Consider the following 27,408-nt stretch of genomic DNA (forward strand, 5'->3'; position numbering starts at 1 on the left):
GATGCCCCCAGGACACAGATGGCCCTCCTGGCTGCCAGGGCACTGCTGACTCATTATTCAAGTTGCCATCTACCCAAACCCCCATATCTCTTTCCACAAAGCTGCTCTCCAGCCTCTCATCCCCCCCTTTGTACTGGTTGATCCTGTCCCACATGAAGGATCCTGCACTTGTAGGGGAACCTGCATTGTTGCCCTCTAGTCAATACAGACCTTTCTTTAAGGCCTCTCTACCCTCAAAGGAGTCCACAGCTCCTCCAACTTAGTGCCATCAGCAAACTTACTTAATGTACATTCAATTTCTATGTTTTATAAAAACATTGAAGAGATCTGACCCTAAGATTAAGCCCTGGAGAACCTCACGGGTGACTGGCCACCAGCCTGATGCGATCACATTTACTACAACCCTTTGAGCTCAACCCATCAGCCAGTTGCTCACCCATTGTACTAGGGACTTGTCTAGGTGTGCTGGACTTTTTGTCTAGAAGAATATCAAAAGCTGTGCTAAAATCCCAAACCAGCACATCTACTGGTTTTCCTTGGTCAACTAGGTGGGTGTTGGAGTTGAAAAAGTGGGAGAGGAGAGGCAGGCAGCCATGCCTCCACAAAGAAAATATCTATGTGACAATAAAATTGGTAAATTTTCTTTAGGAAGATCCATATCAGAAATGGTTCAGCTGAGAAATTCTATCATAAAAGTCTGTGAGTAGAAAGAATCATTTCAAGAAGGATGTATCCTCTGCTTTAAGTAGGTGGTAGGAGCCTTTTTGCGTTCCCATTGATTGTTTGATGTCAAAATGGGGAGATATGTTTCAGTAATATTGTCATGTCTCTGTATTGAACCTTTAAATACATCCCCCATCCATGTTCTTTTATATATTCTATGTAATAATTCACTTTCAAATTGATGCCAATTAGGACTAAACTTCCAGCCTGGATATAGTGCTTTAAACCAGAGAAGAATGTCTTTGTGCTGCTGAAATCTAATTGTCCTTGTAGTGGGAAAATTCCTGGAAAATATTACAGAGCAGAACAATAAATTGCTGTGGGGTGTACCTGGTAGCATTTTAGAACTGTAGCTTACAGAGGTGATATGTGTTTTTTACTGAGTGCTGTCAATTTAATCATTCACTCTTTTGTACACCTTTCCTTACCTTACCCAACAGTAAGCACAGTAACAGCACACAGCACCAAACAGTAAGTCAGATAGCACTTTTTGCCTTGAAGTTGTCCCATAAAAAGTGGGGGGCCGGTGCTGCAGTTTTCAATATGTAGAGTGGGACAGGTGTAGAAAGATGCCATTCTGAAAGGGGAAATGAGAATGTAAGAGAAATGGGAGGAGGAGGTAAAAGTCATGCTGGAAGAGGCGTGCTCCTGAAAGTATGCTGACTAGACAGAGCACCCTGCACATGCCCAATGTAGTTCATTTCCAAGGACACAGGGAGAAGGGAAAATCTCAGGCTAGTGGCTGTATTTTTTCACCAGTACATACCATTAAGAAGAACAGACATAAGGTGTGATGCTGTTTAGTACGAGTTCCCTGAGTTGCTGCTGTTATAACCTCAGATAGGCTGGATTTGCAGACCTCCACTCTCCTTATCCTCTTACCAAGAATCTGCACAGTAGGGAGAGTCTGGATTTCAGGCAATGTTGTTGACATCTGTTGATACTGTTCTCAGTTGCCGCCTTCTGTTTGCCACAAAGTGAAGTCTGGTCGCAGGATTCCCAGGCAATATTTTTCCCAGCTCTTTTTCATGTGGATGCATGATATGAGCACAACTGTTTCTGGTGTTTTTCCTTGGCTTTCTTGTAAGCTGACTTCATATCCTGGCTTTGGATTCAGCCTTGCAGGGTATCCTAGCTCAGTAGTATGCCTGGTGGCAGCCTGGAAATATCCTCACTGTAGTGTTTCTTCATGAGAGCTTTTAAAGCCTGTGTACCTTTCCAGTGAACGGAAACGTTCAGGATGTCTCTGTAGTTCCACCTGTGAGCCTGTAACAGGCAAGATTCATATTGGCCTAAGGTAATTCTTGCTGCAGAGTGCCAGTACTGATTTCCAAGTGTGCACAGCAGTGCATGAATTCACTTTAGCTGTGCACCAGCACTTCAGCAAAGAGGTGACATCAGGGTGTTAAGACCCTCAAGTGGGGAAAAACCAAAGTAATCATGAAGGTTGGCCCCACAGGATAGAAGGCATCATTGAGTGATAGGTGGAAGATGGGTAAGATGCAGTACAAGTCCACTCAGGTGAATCCTAGCACATCCTAAATGACTGCTCTGAAGCTTGTGCTTCTTAGGAAGAATGTACAATGCGGTTTTGGGCTACTGGTGTGTACTAAGAACCAGTGACCTCAGTATCCAAAACTTGAGCTTATAACAAGATATATCACTTAAAACAGAGCAAATTTCTGTACAGATTTTACTTTTCCTAGGCTTCATGGAAGAAAATTGAAATAAACAAATATCAAGTAAATAATCTTGAAATTATTGTAGTACTTCTAACTCCCTGATTAGTGCCAGTAGAAACTTCCAGTATAAAATTCAGCTGAAGAATTCTGCAACATGATTTCTTTCTGAAACATAATTTCTTCTCATTTTTATTTTACTTACTTTACTTATTATTTGAAGTTGTGCTATAGAGTGTTAAAGTTCCCATGTTCTGTTCTATCTTAGCAATCCACCAAAGAATTCGCTTGTGCTTTGATTGTATGGTGCCCCTCACAGAATTAATTTTGTAATATTATATTTTAATGATTTGACCGGTTTTATAACTAGGACCTTGGAGAATAATCAGAGAACATCTTTTATGCTAAAGTAGTAGCAAATATACTATAGATCTGCCAACAACACCCTTATTAGTCTAAAAATATGTGTACATATATGTCAACATGCAAACATAAATCTCAGCATCAGCACGTGTTATGGAAGAGTGATCACTGCATTAGCATTCGTCTGGTTGTGACATTAAAAAGCAGGAAAATGAATTCAACAGAGATTCAATTGTTTATACTGTTGTTAAAGATGTACCGTCAGCCTGATAGGTCTGGGGTTTGTCAATAGAGAGGCTTGGGAGTCCCTGCCTTTGATGGCAGCATATATTTTTGAGGTACTTTCTGTGTTTGTTTGGTTCTTTTTAAAGTTTGAATTGTAACAATTTTTAAATAACGTATGTATTTCTCAAGGTCCGACAAGAATTAGTTGAAGAATATGAACAAGTTAAGGGCATTGTCAACACCTTAGAGAGTTTTAAAATGGACAGACCTCCAGACATCTCTGTATCCTGTCAAGATGAGCCTTTTAGAGATCCATCTGTTTGGCCTCCTCCTGTTCCAGCTGAACACAGGTAATGAGAGGCTGAAGCAGTGTGGGTGGAATAAAGTTGGATCACCATAACTTTATGTTCTGTTTTGAATGCTTTTGTAACATGAAAATCATTTAATTTACCCCTTAGTCATTTGTAATAAAGAATAAATCTAATTCATTGGGAAAAAGGTATTTAAACTACAGTCAGATTTATTGCTGACATTCTAGAGTCACTCCTTTATTCTGGTAGGAGTGACTAAGTGCCTGGAACTAGAGTCTGCTGCAGAGGTTAGTGGGCTTTTGGTGACAGTTCTCATGTGCAGGAAAAAAACTTTTCCATTTCAGTTTATTTAAGCAGCTGAATTCATTGATGACTGAGGAGTCTGTAAGGAGTTGGTACTTAAGGATCTTGAAGGACATAGTGGTTAGAAATCACTCCTTAGCTACAGATAGTATGACCTGTGTTTAATCCATTGGTTAGTTTAATTGCTAAACATGTTCTAGTATATATGGTATTTCTTTTCTGTAACCCTATTTAAGGTAACTTCAGTTAGCTAATGGATTTCTTAAAATAGATGCTTGTGCATTTTGTGAAATCCCTGTTTTTACCCTAATAGAGCTTGACACAGGTTGTTGGAAACAACAGATTCAGTTTACAGACAAGAATAACATTAATCATGCCAACATGTTTCTAACATAAGAGCAGAGAATTTTAATGTGTGCATACTCGCATAAGCAAAGGAGCAAAGTAAAATGAGTGATTTTGGTTAATGGAAAGAATTACCAAGTGTATTTATAGTTTTCTGTGCTTTATGATTATCAAACAGATCTTTGCTTTTCAAAAAACCCTAAGAATGTAAGTGTAAAATAATATTAATGCTGTTTACTTTTGTGAGTGGTAGAAATGGCTATCAGAATTTTTGTGGTAATGTTATGTAACGTTCAAGGTGTATTTATTTATTCTTGTTTCTTTCTTAGATACAATATCGTTGTATCATTTCTTAGAGGTGGAGGTCCAATAGTTCATCTGCTTTTTTAAAGCTGAAATTTAAATCTTGAGCAAATAAGAAAGGAAAATTAGCTACTGTTCTATGTTGTTAAGTTTGAAGAAAATGCATACAAAGCAAAATGTTGCAGCTGTATGCAACAGTGTGTTTAAGAATGTACTATTTTTAAGCCCTATTCCAGGAAAATGTTTTTGGAGTTAGCAGATTTTGAGTTTCTCAAAACAGGAGTTAGAACAAGGTTTAATAGTGGACACTTACTAAATCTGGGTGACATTCTTGGCCGTTTATTTTAGTTATGTCTTTCAAATCCAGTCCCTAGAGCAAAATGACTGGGAAACCTTGTCTTAAAACCAAATTCTTTCTGCTTGTGCTACTGCTGAGTTCTCTTTGACATTGTGGGTGATGTACATAAATATAGGTGGTTGCAGTTCGGCTCTATTTGCTTTTGCTTTCAAGGCAATTTTTATGTTTTGACATTTTCACCCAGGGGAATGGAGTCGGAGGTAGGAGGATTGTTTTAAAATCCTCACTCCTTTGTTTTGGGGCCTGTCAATGCTATTAGACGCCTTTTTTTTTTTTATTAGCAGGAAAGTCATCTGGTTGTGTAGAACTTGGGAACATGAATGTAGCCTAATATAGTCTCCTGGTTTGGAGTCAGCAGAAACTACAATTTCAAGACTTCTACTAAATTGTTTCCTCTTTTGTTACATGGGTGTTGGTTTGTTGTAAGATTGCTTAGGATTACTGATCAAATAGTGTTGTTAATTTTTCCTTTCATATTTTTTTCTTTGGGTGTCAGACAGAACCAGAAATACATCGCTGGATTTGCATATATAGCGAGATGAGACTTAGGGACCTAGCAGCTTTAGTAATAATACCCAAAGGAATTAATGAAATACTAGAATCCTTCCTTCTTAATGTTGCTCCCTTCTTCCTTTTTTTTTTTTTTGCTGTTTTTAGCATATTTTTGTTGTGTTTGCTTGTTAGGGCTCCACCTCAGATAAAACGTCCCAACCGAGAAGGAAAGTCTTTGAGGAAGGACTCCCCAGGACTGCAGCCACGTGGGCCCGCAGGCAGAGCACATGTGGTATCCAAGGGTGAGAAGTCTGCAGGCAGCCGTGAAAGAGAATCCAGAGCTAGAGGAAGAGATGACAAGGTAAGAGGTGGGAAAGAACTTGGCAGGGAAGCATTATGATGCAGCAGGTGGCAAAGGGATGCACTCTTACTTTTAGTCATTTAATAGAGATAATAATAAGAAGCCACAATAATCCCATGCAGGAAAACTTAGTGCTTTCATTTTTCCCCATGATCAAAGCATGTATCATGGGGATATATATTAATAATGACACCAAATTAAGAAAAGTTCTGTCATGTTTGCTCTGTCTTGGTGTGAGTTTTTTTGATGCGGGAAGCATAGTGCCCTGTTGCTGGGGGTTTCTCACCCTCTGGGTTAGACCATGGGCTTGACTCTAATCTATAAGTGTCAATTGGGCATAAAGTCCCTGCTCCTCCTTTTCCCTCACCTTCAGGTCTTTTATAAAGATATTCATCAAAAAAGTGCAAAAGTGAGGCCAGTGCCCTTCTCTAGACTTTAAGCATTATGAATGGAGTTCCACAGTCCCATTGCCTCTGCCGTACCATAGTAAAATTTAGGTGAGCCTAGAAGTCCAGGGCAGTTCAGTAAATGCATTGATGCTAGGTAAATCTGTGCCATGTGATTTGAAGTTATATATTTGAAAATTATATGAGGGAGATGTACTAAAAGAAAACTCTTAGCAGCTTTCATTTTCTTTGGTTTATGAAAATGGTTTTGTATTTATTATAGTGTTTAGGAAGAAGCTTCTTGGAATGGCTTTGTTTTAAAATAAAACCAATTAATTAAATTAGAGTAAGTTTGATATTCTTTCTTCTGAAGACACATGAAAAAGAAACAGTGCTGAAGTGAAAGAAAAGGAGAAACAGTGATTCATTATGAAGTAGTGATGTCCAAGACAGGACTGTTTTTTGGCTGGAAAAAATGTTGGAGTCCAAATCACTGTTTCTGAGACACTTGTGTTTTTAAATTCAGCTGTGGATTCAGTGCCAGGACTCTGTGGTATGAGTTATACAAGTTGAAAGTGTACTGAAGTAGCATTACTTTCCTGACAGACAAAGTTACAAGACAGGCCTTCCTGTGGGGGCATACAATCTTGTTCAGGTCAGATGAATAAGAAAATATTTAGGCCAGTTTTTTTCCAAATTAATGTGGTTAGTCCCTTTGCAACCTTTCTATTAAAGGTTGCTTCTTGACAGCACAAGCGAGATATGCTTTTTCCATCATGAATTGTTTTCTGATACACAGGAAAATTATTAAGTAATCCCAGCCCTTACCACCATCAGCAAGTAGGGCCAGGCCCATTTTCAGCAGTGCCTCTGAGAGACTGTACAGATCAAGCATTTTTGAAATCTCTCTACCACAGATCAGTAAGATTTAAAATAACAAGTGTGCATCCTACAAGCTATAAAAAACTTGTGAAGATCTGGGAAATTATTTTAAGTTTTGCCAGCTATATGGGGAATTGGAGTCATGGTGTGTGACAGGTTGACCAGTTGTGCTTGTGTAAGGGAGCCTTCAAAGTCTTAGCTCTAATGAAGGTGAACTCTGCTCACCAGGCTTTCCAGTGATGAGCATTATAGGGCTTTACTATAAGGAGCCTACAACATGACTCGTATAATACTTATCTCTGGGAATAATGTGATTAGCAACACTACTGCTGTGAGGTGGTGGAAGTCATAAAGGTGTTCCCTTGATTATGGCACATTTTAAACACTGCTCTTATCTGAATAAGTTGGTCACTAGGTGGCAGAAGTAAAATATGTCTTCTCCTCAAAAAGTTCTGATACATGTGCTCTTGTATTCCCCTTTGTCTAGCCACTTGGTTATTTTACTTCCTTTGTCTGAAGTATGTAAGGGAAAATCACCCCATGTTACAAATTCTCATGTATTATATAATGATTCTTGTAAGGGATCCATGATTTGCCTTTGAAGAAAAGTCTGAATGAAAGAGGAAGTAGCCAGGTGTGGGAAATGAAAAAAGTTAATGCAGCTTTCTATATTTTACACACAGGCTTGAAAATAAGTTTAACTTTCAGTTTTATCCTTTCGTAGTACAAGCGTTCTTCAGTTTCTGAATTTAAAGCATCAAGAAGCTTACTTTGTAGCCTGGTATGTCGAATCAAAGAGATTTGGTAACTCTTCATGTTCAGTTAAAAATAATAGGGCAAAACTGAAGCTTCAAATTAAGTAACCAGGTATCTTGTCTCATACTGAATGTTTCAGTTCTGTAGGTTTTGGGTTTGGGTACATGGCTAGGACTACCTAGAACATGTAAGGAGCTCTCCATTTCCTAAGACATTGGCTGTGGTATAATAGGTTGTATGCTGTCCTGGCTATAATACCTCAGTGTAATGCCTTTTTTTTTTTTCAAGGTATATATAGGTATAGCATGTACGTTTTAGAAGTGTTTTGCCTCACTTAAGGCAAATGCCTTCTTTCACTGTTTCTCCTCCTCAGACCATAACATCTTTTCATTCTGACTGTAACCGTCTTGGGATAAGGAATTTTAACCTGACTATGCCAGTAAAATGACCTTTCGTAATGCTATATAAAACAGTGTTGAACTACAATTCACCAGATGGTGTCTATCCACTAAACCCTTATATTTACTTGTCCTTTTTTCTTAAATACTTCTTTCAAGTGCTTCTTCCTTCTTAGTTCCACTGGAAATGATTAGGCTTGTTCTCAGGGTACCCTCTGCTGGAGCATTACCAAGAGTTTTAGCTGTTTAGTAGTTCAGCTTAAAGAGACAGCATGAATGCTACCTGTATGTCTTCTAGAAATGTCATAATACCACATCTAAGTACTAGAACACTTTTTTAGGAATACTCTTTATTATTTTAGATTGTCAGTGGATAAGGACAGTAAATATTGTGAAGGATATGAAGGATATGAAATACCCAAGGGCTGCACTGCCATATCAGTGAATATTAAAATCAAAGAAGGTATGAATTAAAAAATTAATTTTTTTTGCTTGATTATTCTCATATGCATTATCAGATGTGAGATGAGGTAGTTGCATTTATGTGGAAACATAGACCTCCGTGCATTGGGACTGGAAGGCTGCATAATCTCCATCTGAAAACATTGAAAGAAACATGGTAGGTGAAATTGCAGATTTACAGTAAAGTTTATTTGGACTGCTCTTGTCTCGTGAATGGTGAGTTGTGTTGACAGTGCCTGTATTGAGAAGGGCAAAGGAAAAGTGAGCCAGGCAATTGGAGTTGTTAATTTTATCTAAACATTGTACTAAGTTTTAGAACATTTGCAGAGGAGGTAAATGAGGCTGCTGTATTGGAAGAATTGGATGACTCTGTGTTGGAGTCATGGAAATGGGATAATGTTCAGTGGTGCAGAGCAGCAGGCTGTGTAGTTGGAGACTATAACAAGAATTTCTGCTAGAAGCTGGGAGCTCAGCCATAGAGGAGAAGAAAGATTTGGATGTATCAGCAGAAATTGGATCAGGCTGAACCTCCGTTTGGCACATCACCTTTTCCTGTGGCGATGGGAAGGGCTGGCTGCTGGAGCGAGGAACAGCCAGGTGCCACCTTTGGCTTTGGCAGCAAGCAGTGGACAGTGCATCTGGCAGTTGTTCAGCATTTGTGTGTAGTGGGAAGAACCTGCGGGAGAGCAAGACATCTTCAGGGCCCAGTGCTGGTCATTGCAAATAAAGTCAGAGTTTTCTTATGTGTTTGATCTGTCTGAGGTTGACTGTAAGGGTGCAGTGTGATATTGCTATGGATATGAATGTAAACAGAATCCTAGGCCCAGTTTGTTGAGGTGTTACTAACAGAGAGAAGAGGTACCCATGCCATTATAGGATGCTCTGGTGAGACAACAGCTGGAGTATTTTGTGTACAACCATGCTCAAAAAAGATGTGTTAACATTAGAAGGAAGAGGAAAAAAAGGATTACCAAAGTGAACAGGTAATTGTGTTCAGCTTGTGTTCCAAAATGAGACTTATTTGATTTGGTAAATTAAGGGAGAGCACACCCATGATGCAAGTATGTCAAGGTGGTGGACACATTGAGGAGAGATCTGCTGAAACTAATGCACAAACTTAGTACAAGAGTAGAAATAACATCAATTTTGGAAATAAGGTTTTTGTTCCAGTGGGTTAGTGCGGGGCTGATAGCTCCTCCTGATGGAAAGCCCAGCAAATTTCTAAATATGTTTAAAACAGAATTGGTTGCATGAGATTACGTGATGGGATTGCCAAGGAGTTGGGTGGGAGTAGTCTTTTGCAGGCCTGTTGGCATACCTTGTTAGAGAGAAGCCATCACAGCAACTTTATTTAAAGCTGTTTTGGGAAAGTAATACCAGAAGAAGAGATGAGGATATGACTGAAAAAATTATGCTTACTCCTGCTGCCTGGATTCAGGTGACATTTTTTAAAAAATCATTATTTCTACCCTGTGCTCACTTACCTGCTGACTGAGGATAGAAGGTTGGACAGATTTGGGACCAGCATTAATAATCTTATTACACGTCAAAACTGCAATGACTTTAAATCTTGGTTTAATTCCGGAACTGGGAAAAAGAAAAAAAGGAACCAGTATCACTACAATGACAGCCGAAGTGATGCTGAGAGCACTTCTCCCCGCTGGCCGCCCTTCTCCCGCCCTCCGCTGGCGAGACATGCCGCAAGGGCAGGAAAAACAGCGGTCCCTGGAGCAGCGCGTCCACCAGGAGCGGGCAGCAGGGTGCGGGGATGGGACGCAGAGGGGCTGGGACTGGGATCGGGGCCGTGCTGCCGCCCCGCGGCTGCGCCGGGACTGCGCTCTCCTGGCCCCGGGCCGGCCTTCCCCTTTTATTCCTGTTTTATTCCACTGCCCGAGCTGCGTCACCGGCCCAGCGAAGGCGCGGGGCGCGATCTGCCGGCCGGGCCCCAGGCACGGGCTCGGGGGCTTGAGGTGCTGCCTCCGCCCCGGTGGGATGTGCTGCAGCTAGCGCCCTGCCTGCTCGGCTCTGTAAATCCTGCCTTAACGCGGCTCACCCAGGGGGGAAAAAAACCCCAAACGACCAAAACAGGCAATTGTTTTTTGATGTGCAAAAAAATTCTACTAGGAAAACCAGTCCATTGCAAAGCAAGAGAAGTATGTAACAAACAGCAAATACCTTTCATTTCATTGTCCTGTTTTTTACCCTTTCTTTTTTTTTTTAATGGTTACACTTGAATTCCATTTTATCTCTCCTTAAATCTTGCAAACTCTACAGGGCTTCTCTCTCCATTTCCTTTTTACACCCGACCATTACATTTTTTACATGAGCTTTTTGTTTAAACACAACTTTCAGCTTTGTTTCCATTGCAAAAAGCTGATCTAGGAGTACTGAACAACACAAGAGTTCACTTGGAAGCAAGAAATAAAAATAGTGGGAAGATAAACTACTCCCTCACAGTCATCATGGGCAAACGGCAACTGGGAGGGGTGTAATTGCTAACCTTTTTATTTTTCCACTGCGAGGTTATTTGTGTGTCTCCAGCTGCCCCTCAGCCCTCCTTCGCCTAGGATGCTTTCGTCCAGCCAGCTGGGATTCTTTATCTTGCTGCTGATAGTGTTTAGAAGCTGAGTTAAGAGTCCTAAAGTAGCTCTCTCCTCAGCCCCCTTCGTTAAAACAGCGCAGCTGCTTTTCAGGCACCCCAAACACTGCCGTTGAGCTGGGATGGGAAAGCGATTATCTTTGGAACTGAGAGAGGAGGAGCATGCTTCAAAGGGAAAATGTTACTTCACCTCCATAAGCTTAACAGCACAGTGGAAATATTAACCAGGAACTCTGGGCCATTTGGGGCAGACACAAAGTGTGGCTTGGTCACTCAATGAGTATGCTGTAGAAATTAGTGTAAGAAGTTACTTGGGAGCTTCTTTAGGGCTTTTGGAGCAGCCCTTAAGTAGAAATGACCTTTTGAAAGCATTTTAACTGTTTGTGGAGCTGGCCTGCAATTGAGAGGCAAGACATAGTTTGTAGCTGAGGAAAGGAGATATTGCTGGGCAGGAGGGCTTTAATGAAGCGAGGGGACTGAATCTCTGTTTTCCACTGTGGAAGACAATGGGTGTAAAAGTTTCCATGTTCCTTTTCAGTGATGAAGAGTGATGATAGTACCAGTTTTTTAACTCTGGCAGGTAATGTGGCAAGTGTAGCATCTTCAAAATATGCTTTGGATGCTCTGGTCTTCAGCTAGGAATTAATGTAGCGTTAAGTCGTGACACAGCCACCATTGTGAGGCTGTTCCTGCATTCATGCCTTCAGCTGGCTGGGAAGTGAGTCAGTTGTCTGAAGAGTGGTTTAGCACCATTAAGAGAGTCTGGTTTGTGCTTTAAAACCAACGAACCTACCCACCATGATATGTAATGATGTCTGCTGGGGTTTTGTCACTGTGAGCTGTATCTATGAAAGAAACATGATGCTGTTGTGGTGGTAGCAACCACAGGTGTTTGGGGACTCTTTGCAGAGCATAGGTTGTGAACCCATTGGTTTTGCTGGCCATAGTGGTGCTGAGATAGCTGTGTTCACAGAATCACAGAATGGGTCAGGTTGGAAAGGACCACAGTAGGTCATCTGGTCCAACCTCCCTTCTCAAGCAGGGTTATCCTAGAGCACAACATCCTAGTGCTAAAGCTTGATATTTTCCTGTGGCTTCTACAGAGGTGAACTAGACAGTCTTGCTAGTAAAGGATATGTTGAAAGAATAATGTATTCCTCTGTATGACTTTCACTTCTAGGGAAAGAAAATACCCCAGGAATTTGGTGATGGGGAAATTCCAAAATTTGATGGAGCAGGCTATGACAAAGACCTGATCGAAGCTCTTGAAAGAGACATTGTATCAAGGAATCCAAGCATTCATTGGTATGAGGATTTTCTCAATTCAAGTGGGTTTGCTAGTATGGAAAATGAGAGAAAATAGCCATCTTTTAACTCTTACAACAGGGAGACAACATAATCTTCTAAAGATAGGCAAAACAAGGTCTTTTGCTGAAACAGTTTATTAATTTAATTACAGTTAAGGTTTTGTTGCTAATTGATAATATGTGCAGTACATTCATTACAGATACTGTTGAAATGAGCATATGCTCCAGAGGTCTTTAAAGATACTGCTTTGGAGTTCACATTATCCAAAAAAATTTTTAATTAGGCAGCTCTGGGTAACTTGAGTTGAAAAAATTTTTTTTCCTGTCTTCCAAAAGTGGATTCAATTTTAGGTCGCAGTATTATAGGAGTGCTCTCACGAGGCCTAAGTTGCATGCTGAAAGAGATGGTACTAAGTGAAAAGATTTTCTATTTTTCTTGTATAAAAATAGAAGAAATATTGTTGCATGGGAATCTTATACAAGCTTCTTCATTTTGCACAGGGATGACATAGCGGATTTGGAAGAAGCCAAGAAATTGTTAAGAGAAGCTGTTGTTCTTCCAATGTGGATGCCTGATTTTTTCAAAGGGATCAGAAGACCTTGGAAGGTGGGAATTTATTTGGTGTTTTAGTAAATGGCAAGCTGTAGCTATGTATGTCTGCTGCTGTAACTTGTGGATGCCTGTAACAAGGCTAAAAAGGTAAACGGGAAAGATCAAGAATTTGTTCAATAAATTGTCTCATAATGATTCGTGTAAAATGCACTGAAAGAAACACCTGGAAATGTATGTAGCCCTTACAGTAAACAATATTTTTTTCTGTATTTACTCAGTTATAGCTTGTTGATGTTATAATACTTTCTGTATGTCAACCTGTATGTGTGAGCATGTAGGGCATATTGACTGAAGCAGAAATGCTTAATAGACAGCTCTACATAGGTTTATGGTGACCAGCTGTTACAACTTCCCAGAAGAACTCAGTCCTTGGACTGTTTTATTCCAAATGTGCCAAGTATCTCTTGATCAGACTGCAAACTGCAGGCTGGATGGTTCAAGGAAGCAAAGAAAGAAGGGGCTAATCTATTGATTTAGCTTTGCAGTTGCATTTGCAGCTGAGCATAGTTGCTGCTGGAGAGAAAGTCAGAGGAGGAGAATGAGTTACAAATGGGGCAACAGGAAGGATATAGGACTGAAATTGTCTAGGCTGGTGGACCACAAGTGAGCTCAGTCTGGGCCTTGCTTAGAGCTAAATGGAAGAGGAGGGAGGAAGCTGCTGAGCATTTCTGTAAAGAGCAAACAAAATTAGCTTGCTTCTGATGTGGGATGGATTGACACTTGTTTGGGGAATAACTAGTCACAACTCAAGACCTTTTTGGTTACTGAGAAGGATTACTGGGGAAAAGAGACTGTTGCAAATTGTCCATTATTCAGAGTCTGCAAGGCAGCGGCGTGTGTAGGGAATGCTGTGTGTGTGAGTAGTTTCTGTGGTTTCCTACGCTGGTTCAGCAGCATTTACTAACACTTGTCCTGTCTTTTCCTGATTGGTCTATGTGCTTCCTTGGCTTATACTTATCTCAGACTCAGTAGGAGCTGGGAGATTGCTGCTTGAGGGCTGTTCATGGAGGTTTTAGTGAGTTGCAGGGAGGGAGCCCAAACCTGGAGTCAGTGCAAACCTAGCCCCAGGCTATAGGACCTTTGGAATTTAGAGTGCTTGTGGTCAGTACCAGTGGCCTTGAGGTTAACCTGTAGGTTAACTGGGCTATTATCTTGGCCAGAGCCTAGGTATTGTGTATTACTTGTGTAGGGTGAGATTTTAGTATATTTTGAACAGTTGAATCTCTCTCTTTTCTTCTTGACTTAGAGGAAGTTGATCCATACCCTTATTATAGATTATGAGTGCCCAGTCTGTCCACTCTTCAAAACTTTTTAGGGGAAAGAAGAGCTGCTATGCTTTTTTTTCACCTCTTAGCATGCTTAGAGGATGTAGTGGCCACCTGTCTTTAAGGCAGGTATCTCAGCAGACTGTGGGAAATGTGAAAAGTGCCGCTGGCCTTGTCTTCAGGTGTTGTGGCAGTGGATAAAGGAACAACAGCCTGGTCTTTTAAAGAGTTACAATCTCTATTTCTGTGTGAGATTATCTTTTCCTACTGAGCAGTGTCACCTCTGAAAACCAGGTGGTTGTAGACATGGAAAAAAAATCTAAGATTATTTTCTCTCTTCACTCTGAAATGCAAATTTATTTCTGACAAGTCCATGAAGAGTCTTCACTGTTAGCCTTTTCCCTGGTGACTTGTGAAGCTGTAACTCTCATGAATTTATTTTTCACACAGAACAGCATGCATTTTCCCTACCGTTGACCTCTGACTGTGCTAGAAGGATGAGAAGTATTGAAGTGAAGGCTGTTTCTTGCAGTAATCAGTGTAGCAGCAGGCATTTGTTGAGCCTAGGAATTCAGGACAATAATTCAGGGGGAAAAGGCAGCCAAAGCTGGTTTTGGATGTTCAGACTCTCCTGAGAACAATTCCCAAGACAGACCTCACAGTTTGTGCGTGTATTCAGAGGACGATGCCTGTCTGAAGGAGCCAGCTGTCTTCCCTGGTTCAACACAGGTGCTGTGTAGTTGCAGCCATGGGCTTCTGAGTGTCCATGGGTTTGCTCTTTCTTTTTCTTCAAACTGTTTGGTGCCAAGAAAGCCTGGTTGCTCGCTGTGCTTCCCACTGCACTGCTAGTGATTGTTACAACAACAAGAAGTAACCCTGCAGTGATTTCATCAAAACACTTACTCCCTGCAGTGCATTTCAGCTTCTTATTGGAATACTTTGGATTAACAGAGCCTTAGAGGAAGAATAAAGAAGTCTTTGTGTTTGTCAAGGATTTTAAATAGCGAGTAAGTGGCAGCCTCCTAGTTTGCAGAGAGAACGAGCGACTTGATCCTATGCATTTCTGTTTGCAGCCATGCATGTCTTGTTTTGCTGAGAACTCGAGTTCTTTTTCTTTTATTTTTTTTTAACCAATATTTCTATTGTCTCTATCCCCAGGGAGCTTGGTTTTCCCCTGGCTTTACACCTGGTGTGGCTGCTTTGCACCTGTGTTACGCACGTATGTAATGCCACCAGTATCTCGTGCAAGGTAACACTCCCTGTAATACTTACACAGGAGGTGCAAAGCAACGGGCTTCAATTTTGGCAGTGAACAGCATGTGTAACTGAAGCCAGAATTTGACCTTCCGTAATAATGGAGGACTGAAGCAATATCCAAAAAATGTCGTTAGTCCTCTCTACACCAGGTCCTGCAGTAAACAGAGTTTGTCAAACACATAGGTTGAGTGTGATTTGAATTGAGGTGAAGCTTGTTTTAAAATACTAAAACACATTTGAAACTCAGAGAGAACAGTAAGTCATCTCTGACCTGCATATCACAGGCTGAGTTATTTTCACCCAGTCACTAAAGGTTGTATTTGCAATATTATTATAATATCAGTATAACTGTGCAGCATCTCAAATCTGAGTGTCTGAATGTTCGCAAGGAGGAAAAGTGTCCATTTACTTTTTATGCTTGCTGCTCTGGACCTTAGGAAACCTTGGGCAGCCTGAGAAATGGCACTGGACTGTTAGCTGTATAGATGGTGTGTGAACATTCCTAACTTAATTTACCGATGAATGTATGTTGAACTTGCATTAGCTAAGTGTTAAATGGCAATAAAGGTATTAACAGTTAATGGAAAATGGAGTACAGAGAGGCTATTGCTTTTGAATAGTACATTTTTGAATAATTGCATTCCCGGTTGATTTGTTTTTATAGATCTCTTCCATATTATTCTTTGTGCTTTTTGAAGTAAGTTTTTGTGAGGAACAGATGAAATCTAATTTGCTATATGGCTTGCATTTAACAGATATTTTATTGCTGTGGCATTTTATGTAAGTTATTAATTGCAAAGCACATTATGATGTGCAATTCTAACTCTAGCTAATTTGATTACCCTTGCAATACAGTACAATTTTAGGAAACTCTTGTTAGCTTGTAATAAGATCTTGCAGTTCAGAGGGAAAAGAACAACCAAGCTGCTTGAGCACAATATTTTCACTGATTTACTTAAAATCACAGTGCCCTATTCTAATGCTGTGCAGACATAGAACTGTGTGTTGTCCTTCTCAAGCACTGCTGCTTGTTGGAAAGACTACCCATAAATCTGGCTGTATGTAGAAATATTATCAAGAGTGACTAACCCATCTCAGTGCTACAGTCTTAACATGGGTTCTGAGAGCACTGTGTGTCTAGCCAAAAACCTGCTTGTGTAATGATGGATAAATGTGCTGAGCTGCAGAGATGTGTGCTCCTTTCTCTTTCAGAGACCACAGATGGAATGACAGTCTGAGGACATGGATACTGACCTGGGACTTAACAACTGGAGTTCAGTTTTCTAGTTTAAAGCTTTCTGAATAATCACTGAAGTTCATATTAGGCTTTTGTGGCACTGAGCGATAGTCCACATGAGCCATAGTTGCTTATCTGTAAAATAGAAATAGCAGTGCAATCCAGTCATCCAACAGCGTGATGAGGATGGTGTTTAATCCAGGAATTGCTAAAATGCAGTAGTATGGCCATAGGAGTACTGAGATGGGGAGATTAAACAAGATAACAAGCTGTTTTATTCAGTAAATGCTCTTGTGCATACTTAAATATAAAAATCAACCAGATTCATACATACACATTGTCAGGATTTTTTGGGAAAATGGTTTTTTCTGCAGAAAAATGCTCAACTGAGGGAACACAACTTATTGCAAAAGTATTTTGATTTCTATGAAGTTTTCTTCATGAAGGGACCTTTGTTCCAAAAAAAGAATTTACTGTCTTCATCTGTCTGTGCAACCCCTCATGAGCTGGGAACGGCCTAAGTGCAAGTCCAGACTCTGTCTGATTCAGAGCAAGGCTGTAAATCTCTTGTCTGCTACCTAGGTGTTAGGTGCATCAACAATTACTGGGTTTTTTGGTTCTGACTCCAGTGAAGTGGTAAGAAGAAGTGACAGAACACTTCCACACTGTTCTTGAAAGCAGGATTCTTGCCTTTTGTCTTCCACTGATGATGATTATAATATTAAACAATTCAAATCCAGATCTTGGCTCAGATATTGAGATGTAGTAGTGTAGTGTACCAACAGCAAAGTTTCTCTATTTGTTTTTCATTACCTTTGATCTCACCTCTCAGGGTGTGCTGATGGTTGGTCCTCCTGGCACTGGCAAAACAATGCTAGCAAAAGCTGTTGCTACAGAATGTGGAACGACATTCTTCAATGTGTCTTCCTCTACACTGACATCTAAATACAGAGGCGAGTCTGAGAAGCTGGTCCGCCTCTTGTTTGAAATGGTATGTCCTCGATGATGTGATCTGGGGATCACTAAGGTGAGAAAGGATATCACTCTTGGTTTCCTGCCCTTCCAGTAGCATGTTGGAAGCATGGAGTTCATTGAACTGACACCCCCTCAATCAATTAGGAAAACACAATCTCAGTGATTCCACAAATGGTATGTTGTTGAGGATTAAGAAGGAAGTGGTTCATCACCCATGTTGAGGATCACATTTTCCAGACTAAATATAGAGTTGTGACATTGACAGAAATTCAGTACTTAATCAGTGATGGGATAACAATCCTATAGAAAGTAGATTTGAAATTGGAAGGGATTTGGAACTGTTATTTTAGAAGAAATACATGGTTTAGTTCCTTTTCTGTTCTGAATGATGGTCACAAGGCTCTCAGTGAAGCTATGGGTGCAGTCTGTCATGTAGGGTATGTGAAGGACATGCCCATGTGGACCTATACTGAAGAGTCATTCACCTCTTTGGGATCCTCACTGCGCTTCTGTAATACTCTCTGTAATACTTTCTGAAAACTGCCTGTATTGTGATTGTGTTCCTTTTCCTTTTTGCAAAACTATTTGCTGAGGAAAGCCAACCAACACTGCAAGACCCCTGACCCAGAGAGTACAATTTAAAGAGTATAAACTTCAGCATATGACAGACAGTTTGTAAATCAGGATCTTGAATTCTTCTCTTGTGATAGGCAGGGAAGATATGTATGTAGTATGTGTAGTGGGACTGGGTTGTGGTCTGATAAGGGCCTGTGCTTGCTGCTGCAGCCTTAATGGTGATGTTTTCATTTGAACAAAGGCACGATTTTATGCTCCAACAACAATCTTCATTGATGAGATAGATTCCATCTGCAGCCGCAGAGGCACGTCTGATGAACACGAGGCCAGTCGCAGAGTCAAGTCAGAGCTGCTTGTGCAAATGGATGGTAACAAATCCTTACATCCAGTTTTGGGGCTGGGGTGCTGTTTCTTTACAGGTAGGAATGTAAGAACTTGAGCCAACTGGAAAACCTAGCTTAATGGATAGGGGAAAAATAAAGCAGAACTTGAGACCAGTGAATTTTTGGAGTGTTCAAAGGCAGATAACAAAGAAGGGTGTGTTATGCTTTATTTTTTCTAAAATGGCTATTTTAATGGTGAATTGAAAACTCATATTAAAGAGAGACTCTAGGAGAAGCAGATAATGGAGATTTGTGCAGGTTAATGCAGGGATTTTATTTGTATTCAATTTAAACAAATTTCTTCCTTTTGCTAGAACCTCCAGCTGTGGAACCCCATTGTGAGATCTGATTTTGCTATATTCTGTGGTGGCAGCTAGTATGACCCTTTTAAGTCAGATTTAATACCTGTTTTTTGCAGGTGCACCCAACAGGGATGACCATCTGAGGAATATTGTATGGTGTACAGGTTTGATAACCACCTTTATATTGCAGCTATTGTTTAACTACTATTTAAAATGTTCTCAAATGTGCATGTTCATTGTGGTAACCTCAGGGTAAGAAGCTTTTTGCCCCAAAGTGGTAATTTCTTTGCAGTCCTCATTTGGTAAGCTGAGTAGTGATTCCTATTTCTTCTATGACCAGGTTTGACAGAGATAGCGCTGTCAGTGGGACTAGTAGGGCTACACTCACATATGGCTGTGTTATTAGTAATGTCAAAGAAAACCCTCCCGTGACTCAGCAGAAGGATGAAGTGTCCCTCTCTCTGTGATAATGATGGTCTTGTGTCACCTAAGCTATGGGAAGTTTGGAAACGAACACTAGGAAGTCTGGAAAGAGACACTAGGACTATATGGAGCTGTTGCTTAGCTTTGTGCAGGCTTATACAATGTTTGTGCAGTGTTTCTCAGCAAGCATCTCAATCAGTAAGAGCTTTGGAGTGAAATTGTTCTGACCTTTCAGGGGTAGGTGGTGCTCTGGAAAATGATGACCCTTCCAAGATGGTTATGGTATTATCTGCTACAAATTTTCCCTGGGATATCGACGAAGCTCTCCGACGGAGACTGGAGAAGAGGATTTATATACCTTTGCCCACAGGTATGTTTGATATGACCATTTTCCTTTCAAATGGTCTTTGCAAGACAAATTTAGGATTACTGCAGGACTGATGGGTTTGTGAATAGTCTTGATGGCTTTGTGATGAGCAGTGAAATTCAGGGGTTAATCGTTTGTCTGGGTTCCTTTATTTTTAAAGAGAGTGAGAGAAAGGAAAAAATACTGCTTGCTTGGGGGCTTAAAAACAAAGAGCTGCGGCATTTTGTTGCAAGTCATTGTTGGGTTCTTATATTTTGAAAAAGCGTTAGTTTTAATGAGCCTGGAATTATTTTAATGTTTAACAGTCAGTACTTGAGTGATCATCAAAGGCAGCCTTTGGACCTGTTCACAAATATTGCAAATGCACTCCATGCCCTTGCAGACAAATGCAAAGAAGTGGATCCATGAATTTTCACTTACAGGCTTAGTTCATTGCAAATCACTGCTTGCTCACCTTTATTACTGTGCTTTGAGTCACTCAGAATGCAGCAGGCTGGCTGGTTTCCTGCCCTAAGACGTCTCGGCTTGTATTGGCTTTCCTAGCTGTCATTCACCTGTCCTATTAATTTTGAGATTCCTATCACTTGAAGTTTGCATAGCTTCTTTTCTTCTTGGTACAGTGAATGCCTCATCTCCCTGCATGAGCACTCAAGATAACAAGATGCATGTTCGTAGTGACAGTGGTTGTGATTGAGTTTTGCAGGTCTAAGGACACTTAATAGTTGTAGAGCTTGTCTTTGCAGCTTACAGGCAGTAACAGCTCTTAACAGGATGCCTATCTTTATGACCAATTAGTTTAAAATCCTATCAGCTCTTCCTCTTGTTTCTAATTAAACCAGATTGCTTTTTGACACAGTGTATCACACCCTGGACAACATAGGAGATGTGATTCGGTTTTATTTCCAATCTTAGGTTCTGTCGCATTCTATTCTGTAAATAAGAATGTTGTGCTGTTCTGGGCAAGTCTGAATGGTGCATTTATAACTGTGCTGTGTGATTTGACATGGTCAGGCATTTTAATTGAAAAAGTGATATGTCATAGATACACCTGTATATTGTGGAATTTTATGCAAGTATATATTCTGTAGTGTTTCATTTTCACTATACTGCAAAGACTTGCTTGGCCCCATAGCAACGACTAGAAGAATGTTCTCTGATGCAGGTATGCCATATGTACATTGTGCTCTGTAAATAATAAATCCCAATTTTATAGTTAATGTCAGTTGTATGTGATGGATAACTATGCTCTGGACAGTTCTGCAAAGCACACAAACCCAGCAGCTTTAGACAAGGTTTCTGTTTTCTTTTATATTCCTACCCCGCCCCAAAATAAAAAGAAAAAATAATTAGGGACATCAATAAATAAAACATAATGTCTTTTACTGGACATTTCCTTAAGACTTTTAGCCTTCCCTAATGCTACTTCTTCTGTTGCGGTTGTCCTTTTTTTCTAGGTCATAAAAATTGGTCACTTGGGGAATAAAGATGCTGAACTGGCGTATTTTTTCTGTACAGTAAAAGCCAGGAAACCATTCATCCTCTTCTTTTACCACCATTGTGCAGAGTAATACTGAGGCCTAAGCTGTCGAAGTGAATTCCCTCTTATAAGCTTAGGCTGCTTAACATATGTACCCAAATGCACATATGCACATGCCTTCTGCAAGAAAAATGGTTAATTGGCTGCATAAATGCTCATTTACAGAGCTGGTTATCACTTTGTGCACACTGTGTCCGGGTGTGAAAGTAGGATACGAGGATATTTGTATTGTAAATATATGAACATATGTTTACCGTATTAATGTATCTGTCTTCTGTTGGGCTTCAGCAGCTTTCTTGGGTCCCAACAGAGTAAAGTGCTTTAACATATGCTTAAAGTTCAGCTTATTGTTAAGGAGTTTTGCTGTCTGAAGCTCTGTTAATAGAATCATTGTGGTTCTAATGAAATTGGGTGAATAATATGCAATTAAACCCTTGAACAGCAAGTGAATTCAAAGGGATGTGAGAAGAAGCAGACATATTTGTAGGATTGTTCTTTTGTGCCTCTGGGTAATATGTGACCAAGTGCTTTATCACCTGAGACATAACAGACATTTTTAATGACATATGACTGACAAATATCTCTAGACCATGCTGTTTTAATATACTTCACTTAACTTTACTGTATTTGATTAAACACTTTACTATGTCTTGTTCTCTCTCTTTTCTTTTCTTACATTGAACTCTTTTGTTTGTACTTTTCACTGAAAAATTTGTGTTCATGTCTTTTTTTAATGTAACTCCTGCAAGTTTTCAAACAAGTATTTTTATGTTCTAGCAAAAGGCAGAGCAGAACTACTTAAGATTAATCTTCGGGAAGTAGAACTGGATCCTGATATCAGCCTTGAAGAAATTGCTGAGAAAATTGAAGGCTATTCTGGTGCTGACATCACTAATGTTTGCAGGTATCTCATTTCCCTTAATTTGTAACTAAAACTGCATGGAAAGTCATCATTTGCATTGTATGATAAAAGGCAATACCCTCTACAACTGAAGCCATGCTAACAGTGTCTGTTTTTGAGACCCAAATCTTTTTACTGGAACCATGTATTACTGTCATGTCGAGTCTGTGAAATGTGGTTTTCTTGGATCTGAAGAGAAAAAAATTATCTGAGCAAATCCCATGTTACTGTTGGCTGCATTTACCGTAGTTGCCTGCATTTGTTAATGTAGTGCAAAACAGGTTTGGATTTTTATATTTTTTAAATCCCATTGGTTTAAGAGCTGGAATTTTGTAAAGTAAAAAGTTCCTTTCACAGAATACTTCTCTGGGGCTGTATGTTTGGACAGCCATCAGTGCAGCATGGTCTTGGTGACTGCCTGAATCTTCTAGGTGTAAGGGTGATACAGATAGTTTATAGCATTAGTATTTAATCCTGTTCCCACAATTTATTTAATTTTTGACAAATAAGTCTTTTCTGGTGAAGGATAGGTATTTGAAAAAAATTATCAGAAGGAAGTCTATGTCCCTTAAGAGCCCTCTCAAGAAAAACTAATCCTGTAAGACCATGGCTTGGGAATTTTTTTCTTCCCCTGCTGCTTTTCTGAAAATGTGAAATCACTCCCTGGTTTTGAAAACTTGGTGTGTGTCATGTAGTAATGAAATTACCTGTTCTCCCTAAGGCCTGTGTTATCCCTTGCTGGGAAAAACCTGGGGAAAGAGAAAATGTAATTTCAGACTGCCTGTGGGCCATGATGTGAGAAAATGAGCAGTGTTCTCCATGCCAGTGAGCCACGCTGGTAGCATCTGAGCCGGGGAAGAGTTGCAGAGCAGGCAGGGCATAAGAAGCCACAGACACTAACAGCCTCAGCACTGCAAGGGCAAGGGATGCTGTGTCTGATGCCTCCTGCTCCACCCTTCACAGATTCAGGTGCTATGGATGAGCAGGCAACCAAAGTGGGCTGCACTCTGAACACTTGCTAACTGCAGGGAGAAGGTTGAAATCTAAAAGGAATGGGGTGTAAAAATTCAGACTACTTTAAAAAAAAAGTCTTTGAGTGCTGTTTGTCTCCCACCCTGCCCTTTCCTGCTCTGAAGTTGTAAAATTTCATCTCTATGAATCATTGTAAAAGGTTTTCAGTTTTATAGTTTTAATTATCTCTGCACATTTACCATATGGTTAAATGGGTTTTGGTGCCAATGCATTCTTTATGTTGAATTAATGTAGTGATCTAGGAACATGGAAGCTAAGAAAGATGTGAACCACATCTTCTACGGTAAATAGATGCTGTCTTAAGTGTTCCTGCCAGTGGTTTCTAGCAAGAGAATACGATCAAAATTCATAGGCTTACAGCACATGCTGCTAGCAATTAGCTCCCATACGTGTTCCTGTATTTCCAGGGATGCATCTTTAATGGCAATGAGACGACGTATTAATGGCTTAACTCCAGAAGAGATTCGTGCACTTTCTAAAGAGGAGCTTCAGATGCCGGTAACCAAGGGGGACTTTGAGCTGGCTCTGAAGAAAATCTCCAAATCTGTTTCTGCTGCAGACCTGGAGAAGTATGAGAAATGGATGGCAGAGTTTGGATCTGCTTAATCTCAATGACAGTTTTCCTTTGCTGGAGTTTTATGGCTTTTGTTGTTCTCGCAAAATGAGTTAGAAATCTTTTTAAAGGTTTAATAAAAGGTCTGCCTCTGCCCTCATCCCACCCCCTTCTGGTGACAGGATCTTTTAAACTATTTGCCTTTAAAGGGAATGAATACAATAATGAGCTGATATTGTAAAATACATTTTATCTCTGAAATAGTTAAATAAGACAAACAGGAAGGGAAAAATTATACTTGTGAGAGCAATCTTTTGATTTTTCAAATGATGATTAGTGTTACTTAACTTCCTCATAGTCATCTTTCATGGCAGGAATCAATAAATCACCTGGGGGATGTGACTCCAGACAAACAAAAAAGGGCTCGCTGTACCCCTTGCTCTTAAGCGCTACATTGCTGTTGAGCTGCTTCTGCCTCCCTTGAATATGGCATCCAAGTTACTATTCTCTCCCTCTCTGCTTGGATATTCAGAGCAAAGCCTGTGGATTAATTGGCATTACACAGAGGAAATGAGGATAAGTTTTCCATCAAGACGTGGGGCTTGGCTCTCCTCTCTTGTACACCCGTTTGGAACTGATGTCACTTCAAACTGTATTGGTTTTACCTGTGATGACTTCTGGTGGAAATGAGAGGAAAAGAAAAAGGCATTGATTGCTCTCAGTCTGGTTTATACTTGATCTCTGAACATAGTTTGAACCTGTTTGACCAGTAGACACTTTGAAGTTTGACCAGTGGCACTTTGACTTAGGTTATAACTTGCACTTCCATGCTTGTATATTATTCTATGCTTTGTCTGTGTTATCTAAATGTGAATGTTATTATTATTATTTTAATCCTAAGAGTTTAATACAGTAAAGATACTAATTTCAAGGCTGTATTTAAAACTCAACTATCCTTAAAACACGTGGCTGTGAATTTCCACTTCTGATTAGATATGAACTCTTTCCTACCTTTACCAGGCAATGGAACTTTTTTACCTATTTGTGTTGTAGAACTGTTCATGCTTTATTTTTTTTAATGAAGATTTCTTAAAAATGTATAAATATTACTGATCTAGTAATATTTAGAAAATAATCTGTATGATCTCATTTATGTTTTTATCTGTTTTTTCCCTTCCCTCATACAAGTGCAGGGATTAGAAGAGCTGAGTTATGAATTCTAGCATGAGAAATTGTCTCTAGAGTCCTGTCACACTGACTTATAAGAGCTTTTCACAGACTCAGACTGTGAGTCTGACATATGAAGGTTTCCTGAGGTAGGAATGTGAAGGAGTGGTCAAACGACCAAATTTACAGAGAAATATGCAAGCTCTCAAATTTTTGGTGAATTTGTGAGGTAGGCCTGAAGCGTCTTGGTGGATGTAAATTACCGTGCAGTTTGGTAGGTATTCTGCCCTTCAGCTCTCTGCTGAGACTCCTAGTGGCATAGACAGATGTGACAAACTGGAGTGAGAAACAAATAGCACCTTCTCTTGAATAGGAGTATGTCTTTATTTGCGCCTTTTTGCTAGTTCTTGGAAGTTCCCAATAATATCATATACTCAGCACACTGGTCTCTTGGGTGATGACATGTAAACCACTAAGGCAAAAACCTTAGATTACATACTTACCTATTTTGCTCAGGGAAGTGGTGGAATCACCATCCCTGGAAGTGTTTAAAAAATGTGTAGATGTGGTACTTGAGGACATGGTTTAGTGGTGAGCCCGTCAGTGCTGGGTTAACGGTTGGAGTCAATGATCTTAAAGGTCTTTTCCAACCTTTATGATTCTATGATTCCTCCCAAGGAATAACTGGACCTTTACAGAGAAAAAGCTTTGAAAGCATTGATATTGTCTGTCATTTCTTCCTTATTGAAGCTGTAGACTGAAGCAGTTATTCTTTGTTCGTTTGTTTTACTGCAGTAGAAATTAGTAAAGCTACACAAATCTTCTGTGACCAAAGCCAGATTACCACTACAAGGTCTCTCACTAGAGAGGCCATTGCTGCCCAAGGAGCTTAGTCCACACAATCAAGATGTGGAAGGGAGCAGACATGAATGCTAGTAACCAACCCTATTCAGCTGCCCAAGAGCAGTGCTAGGATTCAGCAGTTGCTGCTTAATAGGGTCTAAATACAGGTTTGCTCAGTTTCCCATTGCAAGCAGCAGTGACCTTCCTCCTGATGAAAGCACAGCCCCTGGGAAAAATGTTGGTCTTTAGCTTTTTGATGAACCTTCTACCTTAAGGCATTAAACTTCCCTCTTGGCTGTTAAGCAAAATTCACTGTACTGGGCATTCCCTTTAGTAGGAATTATTCAGGTGCTGCAGTCTTTTTCTCTAAAGGTCTTGGTTTCTACCCCAGATATGTTTTTACTTAACAGGTCTATTCATCTTTTACAGCTGCTGAACAGCAAATTGAAATTTTTCAGGCAGTAGATGTTTATGATGGTTGTGCCCCAGCATTATACCTGTTACTTGGGTCCCGCTAGATCAGGCACCCCAGAAGACCGAGACCATCCTTTCTCTTCCAAGACCTTCCAGGATAGGGATCTGGCCCTGTGTGTTGACCCTTACATCTTTACCAAATTGTGCTGGCACACTCACCTAAGTGGGCTTGGAGACTGGGTTATTAATTCGAGGGGAACCAGCAGTGGGGTACAGCAAGGAGCAACCTGAGGAAGAACGGCAGTCAATGGTGGCAGCAGCTCAAGGCCCAGAGGATGAGTCTATGATTCAGTGTAAGTCCAGTTCATGTCCCTTGTGTAAGAACATCGGATTCCTCAGAGAGCAATGTATGAGCATATCACAGCCTGCTGTGACAATGTGTTCGGTCTGCATCTGTGTGGGGAGATCATGCGCACACGTGTGGATGCATATATATGTATACACACAGTGAGTGGTGCTTCAGTAGTTGTACCTAAATTACATTAAAAAACATGTTTTAAAGCTGTGTTTACATGTTTTCTAAACATCTGTGAAGGCCCTCTTGGGTGGCACTGTTAATTTTTGTACAATATGCAATCTGCTTGTATGAAGTAATAAATGTATGTACAGAGTCTGTCTGTCTCACTTGAGTGGGGCTACGAGTGCTTTGGTGATAACTGTTTCCAAAGGCTGCCGTACAATGCAGATCTCTTCAGCATGTCCTGGTGCTGTTGGACTCACTGAAGTCCTGGATGGAGAGCAGTTAAAGCAGAGTCTGGATTTTTTGGATAATGCTGGCAGCAATGCTTTCTCTCTTAAATTGGCCTTTTGTTGCCACAAATTTTAAAATGGAGAACGCTCCAATGCCCAGCACATGCAAGCAGGGTGGGGGAGAGGGGAGCAGAGGCCTCAGCAGATATTCAATGTTAGCATCTGATTCAGACCTCCCAGAGCCAGGCAGGCTTTTTTACTACTTGCCCCTGGGCTGGAAGTATAATCAGTCTCCAGAGAAGCTGTATCATCAGCTGCCTGCTAACCAGGAGAGTTTCAAGACCAAAACTTCTATTAGGAAGAAGCTTTCAAACTTGGAAAGAGATCCCGCATTTCCTGAGACTGAGTTGATCATTCGAATTTTCTCACTAACTTCCTTATGAAAGAATGTGTAGTTTCCAGTGTTTCATAATGCCTCAAACATGAAAGAGTGAGCAAGGGAAATGCTGATCGGGGTTTTCAGGAGAGGTTAAATCTTTGCATAGAAAGTTCAGCTCACC

At 40.4% G+C, this 27,408-nt stretch overlaps 1 protein-coding gene across 3 annotated transcripts in view; it reads left to right on the top strand.

Annotated features, from left to right (window-relative positions):
• KATNAL1 (katanin catalytic subunit A1 like 1) overlaps positions 1-26,771 on the top strand; it is a 43,063-nt gene extending 16,292 nt beyond the window's left edge. For all 3 annotated transcript variants that reach the window (XM_027677791.1, XM_027677790.1, XM_027677789.1), the window contains 9 exons: positions 3,180-3,340; positions 5,295-5,463; positions 12,127-12,251; positions 12,755-12,860; positions 17,458-17,616; positions 18,418-18,544; positions 19,520-19,654; positions 21,966-22,092; positions 23,529-26,771. In XM_027677791.1, the coding sequence (XP_027533592.1) occupies positions 3,180-3,340; positions 5,295-5,463; positions 12,127-12,251; positions 12,755-12,860; positions 17,458-17,616; positions 18,418-18,544; positions 19,520-19,654; positions 21,966-22,092; positions 23,529-23,727 (1,308 nt within the window). In that variant the 3' untranslated portion in view covers positions 23,728-26,771. The remainder of the gene's footprint in view (positions 1-3,179; positions 3,341-5,294; positions 5,464-12,126; positions 12,252-12,754; positions 12,861-17,457; positions 17,617-18,417; positions 18,545-19,519; positions 19,655-21,965; positions 22,093-23,528) is intronic.
• The last annotated feature ends 637 nt before the right edge of the window (positions 26,772-27,408 follow it).

This window comes from Neopelma chrysocephalum, unplaced genomic scaffold, assembly GCF_003984885.1.
Source record: "Neopelma chrysocephalum unplaced genomic scaffold, ASM398488v2 Primary Assembly neopelma1_43, whole genome shotgun sequence".
Lineage (NCBI taxonomy): Eukaryota > Metazoa > Chordata > Aves > Passeriformes > Pipridae > Neopelma > Neopelma chrysocephalum.